Source organism: Zonotrichia albicollis, chromosome 9, assembly GCF_047830755.1.
Source record: "Zonotrichia albicollis isolate bZonAlb1 chromosome 9, bZonAlb1.hap1, whole genome shotgun sequence".
Lineage (NCBI taxonomy): Eukaryota > Metazoa > Chordata > Aves > Passeriformes > Passerellidae > Zonotrichia > Zonotrichia albicollis.
Window position 1 is genome coordinate 20,510,597 of NC_133827.1, and position 17,176 is coordinate 20,527,772.

The following is a 17,176-nucleotide window of genomic DNA, read 5'->3' on the forward strand; positions in this document are numbered from 1 at the left end:
AGAAGTAAGTAGCATGTGCATATTCATACTGGTTTTGTGTTTTTAACACATGCACACCAAGTTTATTTCAGCTTTGGATGGTAGTCTTTCAGGTTAGCTTGATTTTGCTCATTCAAATGACACTACTTCCATTGTAAGAAACAATTCTAATATGATGATATTGTAACTTTGATATTAGGAAAGTTACAGTAGTTGTGTGTGTGTGTGTTGAAATTAAAAGCAGAGGTAAGACCAGAAAAGGTGGGAATTAAACTGCTGCTATCACCTCGTATTTCTTGTGCTCCAGGAACAGAAAAGCATGCACAACTGCTGAAGTATTTGTTTGATGTTGCCAGGGTAATAAAACACAGCACTGACACTCCCATGTTCCTAAGGACTCCACAAGAAGCTCTGTGGTGATTATGAAGTGGACTTTTGTAGGGTTGGGAACTGTTTCACATCTTGGCAAAGGGGTTTGAGGTGCAATCCAAGGCATTACCTGCAGAGTGAGGTATGTGGGGGGAAGAAGGGAGGGAAGGATTATTTTAAACGCTGCAGAAGTTAGGAACTCCCTCTTGATGTGTTATTCTGGGTATTCTCACCCAATTCATTGTAACCTTCGTTTTCCTGAGTTGCTATTTAGGGACTTAAAAGGATGATGCTGTTCTATAACCTTAGAATGGCAATAATTACAGCGCTGTGGAAGCCGTGTAGATTATGTAATGTTGAAGGCCAGGAGCAAACTGTAGAAGGTGTCCCAGCCCACAGCAGGGGGTGGAACAAGACAAGCTTGAAGGTCCTTTCCTACCAAACCGTTCGGTGATTCTGTTCTGTAGGAGACAGTAAGATCTACTGACATTGAACCAAATTTCTCCAGCTCATGATTTTTCTCTTCTTTATTGCTTAAGCTTTGACCAGAAATGGCATAAATTCAATTTTGCAGTCTTGAAAGGGTTCAGCCAGTTTGTCTCGTGGGGCTGGATGTGCAGTGTGGGTACTCTGGGCTATGCAAAGCTTGCTCTTCATTGTGCCCAGGTCTTTCACCGGTGTTGGCAGAAGGGAATCGGGAATGGGCGCTGCGGTTTTCTCTTATCCCGACCCTTATGGACCTCACACAGCCACAACCCAACCCTTGTCCCCTCCACCCAGCGACTCCAAACTGTGCGCTGCCAGAGAATTCCCTCAGGGTGAGAGAGGAAAGCCTGTATTTCTACAAGCTGTCCCTAAACCCTTGACGAAGTAACTACTTCTCTGCTTTAGTTTTTATGGGGCTGTGAAGAAGGGCGGAGGCGGAAGGATCTGGGTGCCCCGTTGGCAGTTGGAAACACTAAAAGACTGATTTCTGCGTTGATGCCGTTGTGCTATCTTGGCTCCTGCCCTAAATCCGTTACACACGGCTATAATTGAATCCGTTACACACGGGGCTATAATTAAAGCCGTCCCGGTGGCCAGAACTCCCTCAGCGCTCAGGCCCGGCCGCCGCCCCGCTCTGCCCTCACACCGCCGGGCCGCACCAACGCTGCGGGCACCGAGGGGTGCAGAGGCTCCCCCGCTTCCAGACACGTAATGGACGCTCCCCGCCTCGCGCCCCTCCCCCTAATGTCGTCATCGCCCCTGCTGGCCAATGGCAACCTGGCGCTTCTGCCGAGTGACGTCCCCGCCCCCGGAACTGTTTGTCGCCGCACGTGCGCTGCTCACGTGACGGGGAGGGCGCGGAAGCGCGCGTCTCTATGGTTTCTGCGTGGGGCAGAGCGCCCGCCCTGGGGCCTTGGCTGTGTTGGCGCCGCCGGGAGGCTGGCGGACTATGAGTGTCCGTCCCTCATTACCTCACGGCCGGGAGGAGGAGGAGGAGGAGGAGGCTGCCGGGATAGCGGCGGACCTGCCCGCGGCCTCGCTCCGGTCCTCCGGCCGCCCCGGGAAGCCCCGGCCGCGGCGGGCCCTGCCCGCTCCCCCGCCCGCCGGGCCCGCTTCTCCGGGGAGCCTCGCCCAGGCCCATGGCCCCATGAGGCGGCAGAAGGCTGCGGGGCAGCAGCGGCGGCGGCGGGGCTGAGGCGGAGGAGAAGCCGGGACGGGTGCAGGAGGTGGGTGACCCCGCCGGGGCCGTGAGGGAGGCGCGGGTGGAGGGGGCCCCGCCGTGCGCCCGCCCGCCCCGGGCTGGGGGAGGCCGCAGGGGGGTCCCGCTCCGCGGCGCCCCCTGGCGGCCCCGTGGCCGCTCGGGGGGGTCGGGCCGGGGCACGGGGGGTCCCCGGGGTGTCCCCGGGCCGGGCCCGGCGGCGCCGCGGGATCCCCCGAACAGCCCGCAAAGTTTGTGTGCCGCAGCCGCGGCTCGTCCCGCCGCCGCGGTGCCCCCGTGTGCCCCCGGCCGCCCGCCCGCGGGGCGCTCCCGGGAAGCGGGGCTGGAGCCGGGCGGCCGCCTTTGTTAGGCCCCTGCTGCAGAGGGGGGGAGAAGAGAGGGAAGCTCCCCCCTGCCCCTGCCACGTCTCCGATCTTGAATCAAGTGTTGTGCTTCCAGATAAATAAATAATGATTTATCTTCCCCAATGCGGCTGAGCCGTCAGTGGTAACTGGGGAAGGCTCAGCACCCTCAAAGAGCCAGAGCGGGTTACTTTTAATAGGCAGTGAAGAATTTACACGGTCGCTTTGTCAAAGTTACGCTTTTCTTCTGCCTGGTTTCCTTCCTTTTGGGTTTTGTTTTGGTTTTTTTTATTATTTTATTATTATTGCAAAAGTAGAGCTCAAAGAAAAAAATACCATTTTCCTTAGGTCATGTAAATTGTTCCTTATGGTCTTTGTAAAACCTTGCGGTGAGGATTATTCCTAAGCAGAGCAAGCACTGCGGGCATGCGGGGTGCACCCCTCAACACCCTTCCCATCAGTTCTGGTTCAGTTCAGAGTCCTGTGGCTGCTGCTGTGACCGATGAAACTTCACGAACAAAGTTTACTGTCTTTGCACGTGCCGAGGAGGGAGGGAGTTGTCACAACCTGAATTTCAGTGCGTGTCACCGCTCACCCCCCAGCCCTGTTTGTGCTCTCAGCCTGGGAGGGTTGGAGGGCTGCTCTGGTGGTCACAGCAGTTCCCTGGTGCTGCCGAGTGTGACTTCAGTCCCCCCGTGGTGTCCCTGTGTCTCATTGCCCGTGCTTTGAGCCCCATTTGACAGCCTGGTTTTCTCTCCCCTGCATTCAGATCTCGCAGTGATGTTGGTGTTTAAGCTCTGCCACCGACCTGTAATCCTCGCCTATCATGTTTGTTCATCTCTGCCTGCACGGCCTTTCCTCCCTGTGTTTGTTCCGCCCCTTCTTGTGCTGCATGAGCTAATATTCTCATCTTTGCAGGCAAAACACTGCTCTGGGTTCTTGGGTTTTTTATGCCATGCCTGTTTCCCGCTATTATCACTTTCTGTGCTGGCTTCAGCTTTTCCTGTGGTGCACATCTTGCCTGTCCCCCCTGCATGTTTATTTGGGAGCTGTATTCATTCACCCAGGCCCAGAAAGTAAACACATTCCAGTCTGTGGTCTGGAAAATAGTCTGTCGTTTAGAAAATGGTGGTTTCAGTGCTTTTAGCTCCTCTTTGATGTTGCCAGTGCTAAATCAAGGGCAGCACCCCTGGGAGTCCAGCCCCAAAGGTGTCATCTGGGGCTGCTGTCACTCTCTAAGGAGCAGGGAAGGGAAATGCACTTTTTTGCACTGGTGCAGGCATTGACTGAGGAGGAATGGGTGAGCAGGAAAAGCAGTGGATAGGGTGTATCTGTAGTCCCAGGTCTTTTTTCCTTCAGTTTTCCCACAGTTTTGTACTTTTTAAGGGAAATCTGGTGACAGTTTTTTGTGATGAGCCACCTATTAAAGTGTTCACTACCTTGGAAAGTGTGATTGCATGCAGGTTGTGTCCTTTCTGTCCCAACCTATGTGTGAAACACCCATTCTGCTGAGCTGCCTTTACTGCTGTGCTTGATCCTGTGCTTTGGAGGTTCTCATCCTGTGTTTTAGCAGAAGCAAGGAAGCAGCTGTTGGTTTTTCACCTGTGTGTAATGCTTTTCCCCCTCCCCACCCTCCGTGCCAGGGTTCTGCAGTGCTCCAGGCAGCGAGTTTTGAAGCAGGATGGGAAAGAGACGCTGTGTTCCTCCACTTGAGCCCAAGCTGGCAGCTGGCTGTTGTGGGGTGAAGAAGCCCAAATTGTCTGGGAGTGGAACGCACAGTCATGGGAATCAGACCACAACTGCACCAAGCTCCAGTTCAGGTCCTCTTCAGAACCACCAGCACACAGATGGGAATAATGGAAGGGAGAACGTATCTGACTTGACTTTGGGCCCAGGAAATTCCCCAATTACTCGAATGAATCCCACTTCAGGAGCTCTGAGCCCACTTAGTCGGCCCAATGGAACTGCCAACAGCACCAAGAACCTGGTGGTGACAGCAGAGATGTGCTGCTACTGCTTTGATGTACTCTACTGTCATCTCTACGGGTTCCCTCAGCCACGGCTTCCTCGATTCACCAATGACCCCTAGTGAGTACAGCAAAGCTCCCAGGGCTGGGGTGTGCCTGGGGAAGGGTGAATGAAGGGTTTCCTTTGGGATGGGAAGAGGGGTGTGCAGGGAGAAAGGGGGGCACTGCTGCTTGCTTTGTCAGCTAGGAGCAAAAGGATGCATGTAAGTGCACAAATGTTGAAGTGCTGTTTGTCGGTGGAGGGGAGTGAGCTTTAAAGAGTGTCCTTGGAGACAGAAAGGGCTGGGCCAAGTGTGAACAAGTGTGGTGCTTCTTCAGCTCACAGGCTGGTGAGTTCCATGAGGCACTGTGTTCTTTGTGCAGGAGTGCAAACCCACTGCATGGAAATGTTCTGGTAAAGTTTACCCCCTTCCTTCTAAGTAGATTCCTCTGTAAAAAATTAGCTGAGTAGTCCCACCTACAAAATTGTACTAAAAAACAAAAAATGTCCTTAATTTGAAGAAGCTCCAGCTTCTAATGTGAGACACTGACTTGGAGAGGGGAAAAGACTTTCTTCTGCAAAGTAAACAGAAAGGGAATAAAGCAGGAAGTTGAAGTTGGAACAAGTTTCCAGCTCATCCTGAAACAAATGTTGGGCTGGTGAGGGTTGGACAAGGACGCTCAAGGAAGTTTTCAGCTGTCCAAGTGAATGGGTTTAGCAGGGAGGGGAATCTAAAAATTACCAGTTATACAAGATGTGCTAGGGAGACAGCAATAGCTGGGCAATGTGGGGAGAAATCCTAGAATCATTTGGGTTGGAAAAACCTTTGAGTCCAACCACAAGGCCAGCACTGCCAAGAGAGTTAACTTTCAAGGACGGTGCCAAGGTTAGGAGGAAAGGAGATGTGTGTGAGCAGAAGTGAGGAGAAGGATTTATGAAGCTGTTTCACTTTGGTGAGATTTAATTGATGTTTGTCTGAAGGTTGACTGTGTAGGTGTGGAAATGTTAATGTTGTTGAAATGTTTGTTAAAAGAATTATAGGGGAAAGATCAGTGACAGATGGACCTTCTGACACTCCTCCAGGGCCTCCTCCAGAACAAAAGATAAAATAAAAAGTTGCTGACATCCTTAATTTAAGCTAATGAATTTTAAATTGATGTAAAGAACAATGGCTTAAGCAGGTCAAGGACTTCCTTTCTGTGCAGTCAGTGTGTGCCCACCTTTCTGCTGTCAGGGTGGATGTAGGTTGTGCTTCCTTGCAGTTATTATTCCAGCTGGATTATGGATACATGTTCTGAATGCTGCTGCAGAGTGAGCTGTTTAATACTGTAAATACAGATGGACACAGAAATGCTCAGGGCTGGGATATCAAACAGTGCCAGGGACTCCCCAGGCTGAAATTTCTGGTATTGATACCTCCACTGAGTGGGCTCTCTTTAGAACATTTGGTGTCAGTCTGCTGCTGTTTGTCACTCAGAGTGCAAAGGGTTATTTGCTGTTGCTCTGTTAAGCTGGTAAGAGATGGTTTTATAGAGCTGCATTCTTTGGTGTCAGAGGAGATTTCTGGCTGGATTTTGTTGCTTTTTCTGTTGTCTAGTATCAAAAAGGATGTCCTTTGGGGAATAGCAGCTGGTTGAATTTTTATGCCCAGATTTGAAAAGTTAAAAATTGTTCACTGGTTATTTCAGTGCTCATGATTAAAGTCTTTTAGATCAGCACACCAGCAAAGCATAACCAGCCCTTCCCTTCTCTTCCTCTGTCAGCAAATGCTTACCTGGATTTTCAGGTGTTTCAGCATTTATTCTGTTGCTCCCAGGAGATGGATGTACCCCAGGGTTTGCTGCCTTGGAGAGCAGCACACAAGGAAAAACTGCCCCACTTGAGATAGTCTAGTAATGAACTTTAAGCCAAATGTTATCAAATACAGGAGTAAGCAAAGTGAAAGTACAGAAATAATTTGCATTGTGGCCTTTTGTGACAAAATTAATATAAGAGATCTTTGGACAAAACAAAGGTTTATGCCACAAATCTCTCTGGACGAACAGAAAGAGGCACAGTGGTTTTTAAACTGCTGAACTTTGAAGTAAAGCTAAAAGCAGGTGTGAAGGTCAGGATTTGGCATAACCAGTGTGATAACATGCAAGTTACAGAGTTATGGATTAAAAACCACATGAATTTCAGTCACCAGCCTGGGGGGATGTACACATGGACATATCCATGGGAATTATGGGAATTATGGAGCTGGTGGACACCTGAAGTAAAGTTCCCTTATTGCAGTGTTAGCAGTGAGGGTCACAGATCAATGGAGGGATGGTGGCATTGCAACACCTGTAGTTATATCTGAATTAACTTGGCAAAGGAAGGAAATATCCCCTTTATTATTCAGGTTTACTGCAAGTAATTACAGTTTGGAAGCAATGCAAGTAGTTGATTGGTTACTTTTTCCACTTTTGTACTTCAGTCTGATTTTTTAAGAGTAGGTATTAAAACTGGTGCTAGAACTATACCATGGAAGTTTCTAGTTGCCATACAAGACAAATAATAGGGTACTGGCATCCTAAGATCTGCTCTGTAACAGGTTTTTCCCTAGCACAAGCTAAAGCCTGATTCAAACAAACTGTATTTTGCTGCTTTAAAATTCCCTTTGTAGTTGCAATTGATGAAGCTAATTTTTAGTTGCTGTTAGTTTTAGTTCCTCTCAGCCTAAAAACCCTCATCAAACATATATAAAGTGGGATGTTGTGGCTGGGGAAGGAAGAGTTGACATAATCTGCTGAGGATATGGCTGCAAAGTACCAGTAAATGCTCTTGGGTGAACGTGGACAAAAGATTGTTGTGACTTTTCTCAGTACATCTGGGAAATAACACTTTTCAAGGAGGGGCTCTGGAACAATGGCCTTATTGTCAGCTGCACCTGCAATTTGCTGAGTGCATTTATTCTTCAGAGACAGAAACATCATCTTCTCTGCAGTGAAAATAGTGAAATTTTATCTATGTGTACAGAATCATATCTTTTTTTATGCCTCAGTTGTTCTGACCACAATGAAAAATGGTTTTAAATGTGCTTTAAGGTATTTTAAAATATACAGCCTTCTGAATGCAATTATCCTCTTCCCTCTGATAATATCTCTTCTATTATGGATGCATAAAGCTGTGCTGCAGCTCAGTGCAAAGATGGGTTCTGGGAGTTTTTTCCCTTTGGAAGGGGAAAGAGATAAATTGAAAATGTGAACCTGCAATTTGAATTGAAGGGGAATTTACTTAGATTTGTATTCTGTGAGTGATGATTTTTATGTTTTTCCTTGCCTTTTCTCTTTGGAGTGAGTGTAACATGGACTGACAAAATTTTTATTAGATTAGGGTAAATTTCCACTGAACTTGTGACAGTAGCATTTCTCAGAGATCTCCTATGTAAGTTTAGTGTCCTTTTTTTAAGTTTTCTTTTTCTGTTTGCTCTTTCAACATATAATAGATAGATGAAAATGTAGAAAAATTATGTCCTGTAAGTGCCTTGAAGTGTTACTGGAAAACTAGAATAACAAATCCCCTGTCTTGGTCCAGCCAGCCAGGAGGTTGTTGTTGGGTGTGGAAGGATGTTTCCACTTCCTCTGTGGGCAAAGTCCTTCACAATTATCACTCCAGGGCTAATTGTTCCTTTGGGCAGTACTTTTGCTGTTGGTCACAGCTGGTATTTAGATCCTGAGTGATGAATTTATGCTGTGATGGATTTAATTCCATTGTTGCTCTGAGGAACCTCACTGGGCATTGATTTATTACTACAGTTTGAATTACGTTCTCACTACTTAGACTTAAGTAGTTCTGTTGCTGTGTTTGAGAAATCATCCACATTCCATGCTGGATTTGTTGTCTGAACAGAACATTTTAGTATTTTTGTAAGGTTTGCTGCAGAGGTGCTTTGCTCACAAAAGCTTCAAGAGTTTGAGGAGAGTAAGTGTCTGAGCTATGTTGTCAAAACAGTTTTGATGGTTTAAATCTCCTATCAATGTTTTTTTAATCTCAGAAAATCATAGATCATATTACTTAAAGTTCAGAGACTGATGTCTTGCATTCAGTTCTCTGAACAAGGCACAGAATCACTCATCCTGTTTGTATAATTAGGTCAGCATTATCAGTTGCCTTACAGAATTTTGCAGATCTTTGGACATTCTTGTAGAGCTGCAACCACCACTGTCCTTTTAGTGCTCCTCTCTACAGCTCTTTGCAATTTCACTCACTCCTGTAGAAGTTAATTTATCTGTATTTAATGTTCACAGTCATCTTTACCTGTTTATCTCTTTGTAGAGCTCTGTTATTCTGAAGTTGTTATTCTTTAAGGCCAAATCAAGAGGTGTAGTTTAATAGCTTGAAATGAGCCTGCTGAGTTTGAGAATCTACTGTTGTGCCTGTAAATTCATGATGGTAGTCAGGAAAGTGGAAATCCAGATGATTTTGAGTAGGAACAATAGTGGTTTACATATGTGTTCAACAGGAAAAAATGTGTGTAAATACAAATCAAATGTAAGGTTAGCAAAAGATGTGGACATAAACTGCTTGAGCCTTAGGGATGGATCCAGAAGTCAGATCCTCATGGAAATAACAGGGAGAAAATAATAGTCTGGATTTCTTTTCATTCCTTAAAAAGCAAAAAAGAAAAGGTTTTACTCCAAATCTGATTTATAGAAGTGGTAGTATAAAGAACTAACTTGCATCATTTATATTAATTTCTATATGACCTATGCTGGAAACTAGTGGGGCTACAAAGTGAGGCCAGTACTGACAGGTAATCAGATCAAATAACCATTTCAGTCATTAGAAGACAGCAGATGTGGCCAGGAATGTGTCCATGGAGGATTTCAGAGTCCTGCTGGGGAGGATGGAGTGTGCTGGGGCTTGCATGGGGGGTGTGGGCCTGACTTTTGTTCTTGCTAGCTAGCAGGTGAGCAAAGCTGCCTACTGGGGTTTGCTGCAGGGACAGAAAGCAAAGGCATGGGGCTCTTCATACCTTGGTTGTGTCCCCTTAACAACCAAATATCTGTGGAGGCTGGAGGGTTTGTTTCCTTTTTTGCCTTTTCAGTCCACTCTTTGTGACGTGGAAGACGGGGCGAGACAAGCGGCTTCGTGGCTGCATCGGGACCTTTTCAGCCATGAATCTTCACTCAGGACTCAGGGAATACACATTAACCAGGTAACTGTCACAAATGAAATAAATATGAAATAAATATAAAATTAGTTCATTCACTGAAGATCTGTAAGGATTCAAGGTTAGGATGTTGGATCAACATAGTTCAATGCTTCATAATAAAATAAACCTGAGTGTATGAGAGTTACAGTGAGGTGATGTGTCGGGATGTAGTGGAACATCTTTGCAAAAGGTGAGTTGCAGTTGGCATTTTAAGGCTACTGTCAAATCTGTCTTGCATACCTACAGTTTTGACATCTGTAGCACATAATTTCTCTCAGCCTGCAGTAGGCATTGGACAGCATCAGGAGGCTTGCCACTGGTATTACAGTTCATTAAATTAGGGAGAAATGCAAATCACTTTCTCTGCGGTAGCAGAGAAGCATGTTTCATGCAGGCATAATCAAAAGGGGAATAATTGAGCATCTGACACTTTATTTTGGTGCTTGTATTGGGTGATGTATCTTGTGTTCCCTTTAGTGCACTTAAGGACAGCCGATTTCCCCCCCTGACCCGCGAGGAGCTGCCCAAACTCTTCTGCTCTGTCTCCCTCCTCACTAACTTTGAGGATGCCAGTGACTACCTGGACTGGGAGGTGAGAACAGGTGCATTTGGAACTCTGCATCACTCTCTCGTTCCGTTCGGGTTCGGGTTAGTACATGGTGATGTATCTCCTTCCTTACAGGGGTGGATGGGGATAGAAGAGACTGGGAACAGGAGAAATGGGGCTGGAAAGCTAGAAGGAAGGAAGGAAGGAAGGAAGGAAGGAAGGAAGAGGATGGCCCAGCAATAATATTTGCTTTTGGTTGGGGGGGATCTGAATGGGAATAGAAAAACATGAAGGTGGTTCATGGACTTGGCCCAGTAGAAAATGGGTGTAAATACCTATATAAAAACCTGGGAAGTATTTTGATGGTGTGGATTGGAACTGGAAATAAAAAGTTAAGACCAAAGGTATGAATGGTTTTTAGGACCTTGTACACTGAAGTGTATTTCATTCAAGAAGAATATATATATGGACTTCATAGTCAGGTAATTTTAGGCATCATTCTTGCATGCAGAGATTTTATCTCTCTTGCTTGACACGAGAGATGGAAAGCTGACAAGACCTAGCTCAGGAGAAGTGGCAGGGCCACTGGTGAGGGAAGGGTGGCTGAGGGCTCCTTGTGGGAGCTGCCAGGCAAGAGCAGAGAGTGGGGAGAGAATGACCTTACCCAGGCAAAAGCCAACTGTGCAGAGAGAGATGCACAGAGTTGTGGGAATGACAACTCAGTCATGGGCTCAGTGCTAGCAGACACCTCTTATCTGGCTGTTCATTTCCATCTCTAGGTTGGAATCCATGGGATCAGAATAGAGTTCATCAATGAGAAAGGTGTCAAACGCACAGCCACGTATTTACCTGAGGTTGCTAAGGAACAAGGTGGGTTTGAGATGGCAGCCAAACATGTCAGCACTTTGTGTCACAGAATTGGGTAACAATCTATCAGTTTGGGGCTTGGAATACAATGCTGTCCTCACAGTGGTGCCATGGAACCACCAGGCTTAAGCTGGACAATTGACACCTGGTACAGTTGCTGCTGGGTTTTCATCTGGCCTGTCTCTCATCCCATATCTTTGCACAGCTGTATTTTAGTGCCAGAATGTTTTAGGGCTGAAGAAATAGAGGATCTCAAAGTTATGGATCTTCCAGCCTCATTCAGCATTGCATCTTTCCTCTTCTGTGTTTCTCCCACCAACTAGGATAACTGCACGCTGCACAGCACCAACAGGAGAGTCACTTTCCTCCTCATTCTTGCTAAAGTAGCATCCTCCAGAGCAGGGCTAGAAACACAGCCCCTCTGGAGCACACTTCCCACTCAAATAGAGTAGTGCTCACCATGGTAACTGCTCAAAATATTGCCTCCTCCTTTCCTCCACCTAGCAGAGTGGAGTGGTCGCATCCTCCTGGCTCTGGGGCAAAAGACTAAGGTAGGAATTTTAACTCTGATCTCTCACATGGCACTGTGCCATCACTAGAGCACCAATCCCAATTTGTCTGTGTAAAGAAATTACTATTATCTTCTTTTCAAGGGAGCTAAGTGGCACATGATGAAAAAATTTGGGGTCCCTGCAACAGTAGCAAGGCACAGACCTTTATAAGAAGACATGGAATGGAAAATGGAATTGCTCTTTCATAGACCAGCTCCATCCAGTATGAGTTTAAAGGGGGAGGCATGTGCAGATAGTGTGCATGCATCAGGCCATGTATGTCCAGCTCAACACTAGGATTTCTAAAGCTCAGAGTTTCCTGTTTAGTTGTTTATTTTTCTAGAGTCCTTTCAATGCAACTCTTGTGGTTTTGAAATATTTTTTAATATTGAAAAATTTGCCTTGCTTCTATTTTTCAATAGACTGGGATCAGATCCAGACCATAGACTCCTTACTCAGGAAAGGTGGCTTTAAGGCTCCCATTACCAATGATTTTAGGAAAACAATTAAACTTACCAGGTAAGCAGATGTATTTGTTGCCTTTTAATTTTACTTTAGAGTGTTTTCTGCATGATTTAAAATATTTGTGCTTAATGTCTTTATGCCTCTTCCAGAGGAGATGTAGTGTAAAAGAGCAAATCACAAATGCCATGTGTTAGGCATATAATGCACATGGAATTAAGCACAACATGTTTGGTCCATACAGGATCAAAGTTGATATTTTTCTAAGTGTCACTGATTTTAATATTTCTATACACCTGAAAGATCAGAAGCAGAATCTTTGAGAGTTCAAAAGGTTGAATGTTTTTGGCATCTTTTCAATGAACTTCCTATTCTCAGTGTGCTCATCTGTGAATGCTGTAGCTATTAGTGGGTGACACCTGTCATAAAACCAAACCACACTAAAGTTTGGCTGGTTTTCAGAATTTACTTGCTTTTCTATACCACCAGCTGTCCTATTGGTTTCTGCCCCCTTTATGTTAGTAAAAATTGGGACTGTCTGGTTTTCTATAGAAACACTAAATTATCAGGTCATTCTTTACCTCTAGAGAAATGAGGTGATGTGCAGGGTTTTCTTTAACAGGAGGTGACAGGATGAAGGTTTTCATTAAAATCTCACATAATGTGATCTTAGGGCAACTCACAACACTTTGTAGCTGGCTGTTGTTTAGCATGCTTTAGAAGAACTTGGAAAACTCCAAAGAAACTTCACATTTTGTGAGTTCTGATTGTACCATATGGACCAAGTCATTCATGTGTGTAATAAACCTCTCTTTACCCCCCTCTCCATTTCTTTCACTACATTTTTAAATGTGGAGAAAACCACAAAAGTAAACAATACTGATTTACTGAAATTACTGATTATTTAATCACTGTAGTTTCTTCCAGCAAACTTTTCATGCAATTTGTGGATAAAAAAGAATACAAACCAATCATTTATTTTCTGTATGCTACTTCAGGCATCCCTTTAATTATCATCACCTTGATTAGGACTCAATCTTTTGGGACCCTGGAGCTAATTCAAGCTCACATGGTTTATTCATACCAATGGGTTTCTCTTGGCCATGACTGGCTGTGAGCTGGGTGAATGTTTTATGATGAGTCCCTGCATTTTCACATTTTCTGAAAAATCCCTTCACCCAGGATTTTTCTCCTGAGAAGCTGAGAAGCCTCAGAGAGAAAGGAAAACAATTCTTATCTCATTTGCTTCTCCTGTGTTTTGCTCATGTGAAATGTATTTGGAGATTGTTTACCCACAGGTGATTGTTCCATTGGATTCTGCTGGGAGTTGTTTTCACTCTTTGGCCAATCAGTGCCAAGCTTTTAGGCATTTTAACCGGTTTTGTGTATTTGCAGGCTGACAATGACATCTGTCTTTTATGTTGCCTGCCTAATTATTTGACTTTACAAAGTAACCTATAATAGGATTGATATCCAGCAGTGGGAATATGATTTCAATACAAACCTCCTGAAGACAGATGAGCCAAATATTAGTTTAGTATCTGTGTCAAGACTCTGGAAAGAGTCACGAGTTTTCATTATTATCTTTTTAGCATTCTGTAAGTATCCTTTCTGTATTCTTCAGTATAGTTTAGTGTGGTATTCTTTAATATAATATAGTATGATAAAGTAATAAATGAGCCTTCTGAGAGCATGGAGTGAGACTCATCCTTGCTGCCTTCGTGGGGGGAGCGCAGATGGGATGCTCATGCGCAGCCTGACGTTGTGTCTCTGCCTGTCCCCGCAGGTACCGCAGTGAGAAGGTGACAATCAGTTATGCAGAGTACATGGCCTCCCGCCAGCATTGTTTCCAGAATGGCACCCTTCATGCCCCCCCCCTGTACAATCATTACTCCTGACACACGGCTGCATGACCAGTCCCACTCCCCAGTTGCTGCCAACGGCTATGACATCATCGGGGCAGACGCCTCCTCTTCCTGGTCCAGTTACTTCTATTACTGCACCATTTTATGATGCTAGCTTCCGTTGCCAAGTCTGCCTTCCCACTGACCTGGGGGGAGGGTGAGAGCGTGACAGGACTTCAGGGGCCCAAGCCTTATCTCAGCCTTCCCTCCCAGCGGGGGTTCAGTTGGATTGGGGCTCCATGCCTACGAACTGTCGTCAGGTGCAGAAGACCTTTAGGAGTGAAAGTGCTGCTTCGGACCGATCTGTTCCTGGGTGTTACTGACGCTCTGGAAACTGGAGTTGTTTGTTATGGAAGCCCCCCAGATCAAGTAGGAGCATTCCCCTGGCAGCCTGGGCAACGGAGTCCAACAAAACATTTTTTAGGTTCTTTTTAATTTTTTTTTTGTAACCTCTGGTATCTGTTGTGTACTGAGAGCTGATTGCAGTCCCCACGCATCACAGGCGGACATCATGATATTGGGGAGGGTTGGACACCTGGATAGCACCCCATCCTCATGGACAGAAAATATGTGAAAAATTAACCCATTATTTAAATAAACCCTTGAAGGCTTTAAGGCTCGGATCCTTGGGAGGTTGGATTCTTGGTGATGAAGCCTGCTGTGAAATACAATGGTGTTTTGCCTGTAAGAGCGACATGGCACGTGCTGTGTACGCAGAGGAAAGGATCCTCGAGTGTCCCTGGACAGTCTTTGTTTTGACCAAATTTTGTTTCCAAATATTTGTAAGAGATAGGATTAGGGCTGGGGAGGGTTTTGCGGAGCATTGGCTGTAGTTGTACAAGTGAGACCAGTGACTGAAATTTGTTTTAATTTAAGCTAACAGTCTTGGGGACCTACCTTTTGATAGAACAGCCACTTTGGCCGGTATGACTGCTGATCTTTGGGGCTGTGGGTGTTCCAGTTTATTCCAGGCCTATGGAATGGTGCTGCTCGGTTTTGCTGGTAAGATTTATCTTACTCAGCTTAGTCATTGCCACATGCAGGAAATCTGTATTACCCAAATGGCATGAAGCTCATGTGCATTCTGTATTTCTTCTCCCATGGTGGTTGGTGATCACAAGGAATAATCTTTACTGAAAGAAAGTTATCAGTTGTATTCTGCAACATCATTGAGGGATGTCATAAACTCTAAATTATGGCACTCTTTCAATGAGATAACTGGACTTCAGAATACAATTTGGGGTAGGGTTGGTTGGTTGGTTTTCCAAGCTTCTGGAGGGTCACTAATGATTGGGGAGGAGAACACAAGTGCATAGCAGAGTCATGGCTGTTTGGTTGCACACATCTTCTGAGCCTGCTCATGTGTTGTAATTGGCTGGTGTTTGAAGCCTGAAATTATGCTGTGGTGAGGCAGGGAATAGGGCTGGTAGGAACTGAGAACTGCAGGGTGCTGCTCCTGGTCCTGAGGAAGCAAGGCACAGCTTGTGCCATTTTGCTTCATGTTGGTGTATGGAGGAGAGAGATGTGAGGGGAATGCCTCTGGATAATGGTGCAATATTGACCCAGCTTTCCTTCTGCATTGGGGTCATTCCTACAAATTGCCACTTTTCCCTTGTGATGTTGTTGGAAAGAATGGAAGATGAAAGGATTGTTTTGTGACTTCCTGCTGCTGAGAATAAATGAGTCTGGTTCCAAACCACTCCAGTTTGTAGTTGCTCCCCCAGGTGCCGTGTAGTGATGGGGGAGGGTGGGGTCAGCTCCAGGCATACCACTCACCTTTCAGCTGTCAAACAGTATGATACATAGGGCTACACTCATTACTGTTCAAGTGTTCTATGTTAGAATTTAATTTCTAAAAGGTTTCAAAAAAGGCAAAAAAATGGTGCTAAAACTTCACCCCTGAGCACGCTCGGTGAGACTGGTCATGCAGGCATACAGTGCCAGGCTTTTCAACTATACTGTTTCTTTTTCAGGTGTTTGCCCTGTTCTGTGTCTTCAACAGTGTATAGTGTTTTCCTGATTTCAGTTTCTTTGACTAGGGGATGACTAAAGGGTGGGGTGGGGAGGGTTAGTTGTCATTTTTTTAAAGAACAGAATTTTAGGATTGAGTAACTTGGTTGGTTTAAGCCTGAAGTGGGATAGGTGGTTTGGGACTGGGGAAGTCTTGTCCTCTCCCACTTCTATTTCCCCACTCAGTCTGTTTAAAAAAACACAAACAAAACATAAATGCCTCTAAATATGTACTGTGTTCTTGTCTTGTTGCAGTGAGAAGAGAAGCTGGCAGATCAGAAACACTGGTCTGCTGCCTAAGGAACAGGCCCTCTCAGCTTTAGTCCCATAAGGGTCCAGCTATAAAATAATTTGAAAACTATGTCAGTAGCTAAGTCAGCTCAGAGAAATGTATGACAAGGACAGGTGGTCTCAGGAAATAATCCCGTTTCTAGATCATTACATGGCAGCTATGCATAAGGATGACAGAGGTGAAGTGGGCACAAACTGCAGTTGGAATTGCCTCAGGATGGAGACAACCAAAATCAGTGGCCAATTGATGTGAGATTTTCTCTGTGTTTGCTTGGCTGGGAGAGCTGGTTAGAACCACTCCTCAAAGCAACTGTTACCTGGCTTGATCTGGATTAACTCATCCTTAGAAGCAAGTGCCTTTTGGTCTAGAAGGGCTTATTCTCATGACAACCACAACTGATGAATAATCTCACTGCAATGATGAAATGTCTTTGTTTTATGGTAACTACAGGAGAATGTCTTTGATCACTGGAGTCTGTCAGTGTTGAAATGTTTCCACTGTGAGGTTCTTAATTTTTTTTTTCATGTTGTTCAACAGTCAATCTCAACTGAAGCCATTTCGGTTTGGGAATGTTATATGGTCAAAATATCACATATCTACAATTTATCAGAACAAAAAAAAATCTGTAAGGAAATCTAAGAGTTCATTTTAACCTTTGCACAGAATAATTTGTTTTCATAGTACATTAACAAACCTCTGCAGTCTTCACTGACTATTAGTGCTGTTTTCTGTTTGTATTCAGAAACTACATGTTGTTTTGTTGGGGGTTTTTTTGGTTAATTTATTTCCTTAAAGCAGGAGACCTCTTTTGACCTACAGTGCAGAGACGTCAGACCAATTCTTTATATTACACTTGGTTGCCTCCTACCTATATAATAATTTCTGAGTGTAAATAATTGAACTCTATCCTCTAATGAAGTATTGTAGAGAATAAATCATAATGGATAAAGATTATTTGTA

The 17,176-nt window shown here is 45.1% G+C and overlaps 1 protein-coding gene across 2 annotated transcripts; it reads left to right on the forward strand.

The window, feature by feature from the left end:
• The first annotated feature begins 99 nt into the window (after positions 1 to 99).
• AMMECR1L (AMMECR1 like) lies at positions 100 to 17,167 on the forward strand. 2 transcript variants are annotated; one of them, XM_074546811.1, is made up of 7 exons: positions 100 to 490; positions 4,038 to 4,482; positions 9,476 to 9,586; positions 10,061 to 10,175; positions 10,910 to 11,000; positions 11,971 to 12,067; positions 13,797 to 17,167. In XM_074546811.1, the coding sequence occupies exons 2-7, from the start codon at positions 4,076 to 4,078 to the stop codon at positions 13,906 to 13,908; spliced, it is 933 nt and encodes a 310-aa protein (XP_074402912.1). In that variant the 5' UTR covers positions 100 to 490; positions 4,038 to 4,075; the 3' UTR covers positions 13,909 to 17,167. The 2 variants fall into 2 exon arrangements, with proteins under 2 accessions (XP_074402912.1, XP_074402911.1); XM_074546810.1 differs by lacking the exon at positions 100 to 490 and adding an exon at positions 1,729 to 2,060.
• The last annotated feature ends 9 nt before the right edge of the window (positions 17,168 to 17,176 follow it).

Excerpts from the sequence above, each read along its gene's own strand:
- AMMECR1L (XM_074546811.1), top strand. The coding sequence starts at position 4,076 with ATGGGAAAGAGACGCTGTGTTCCTCCACTTGAGCCCAAGCTGGCAGCT. Across the intron at positions 4,483-9,475 it reads CGATTCACCAATGACCCCTA|TCCACTCTTTGTGACGTGGA; the intron begins GTGAGTACAGCA and ends TTGCCTTTTCAG. Across the intron at positions 9,587-10,060 it reads AGGGAATACACATTAACCAG|TGCACTTAAGGACAGCCGAT; the intron begins GTAACTGTCACA and ends TGTTCCCTTTAG.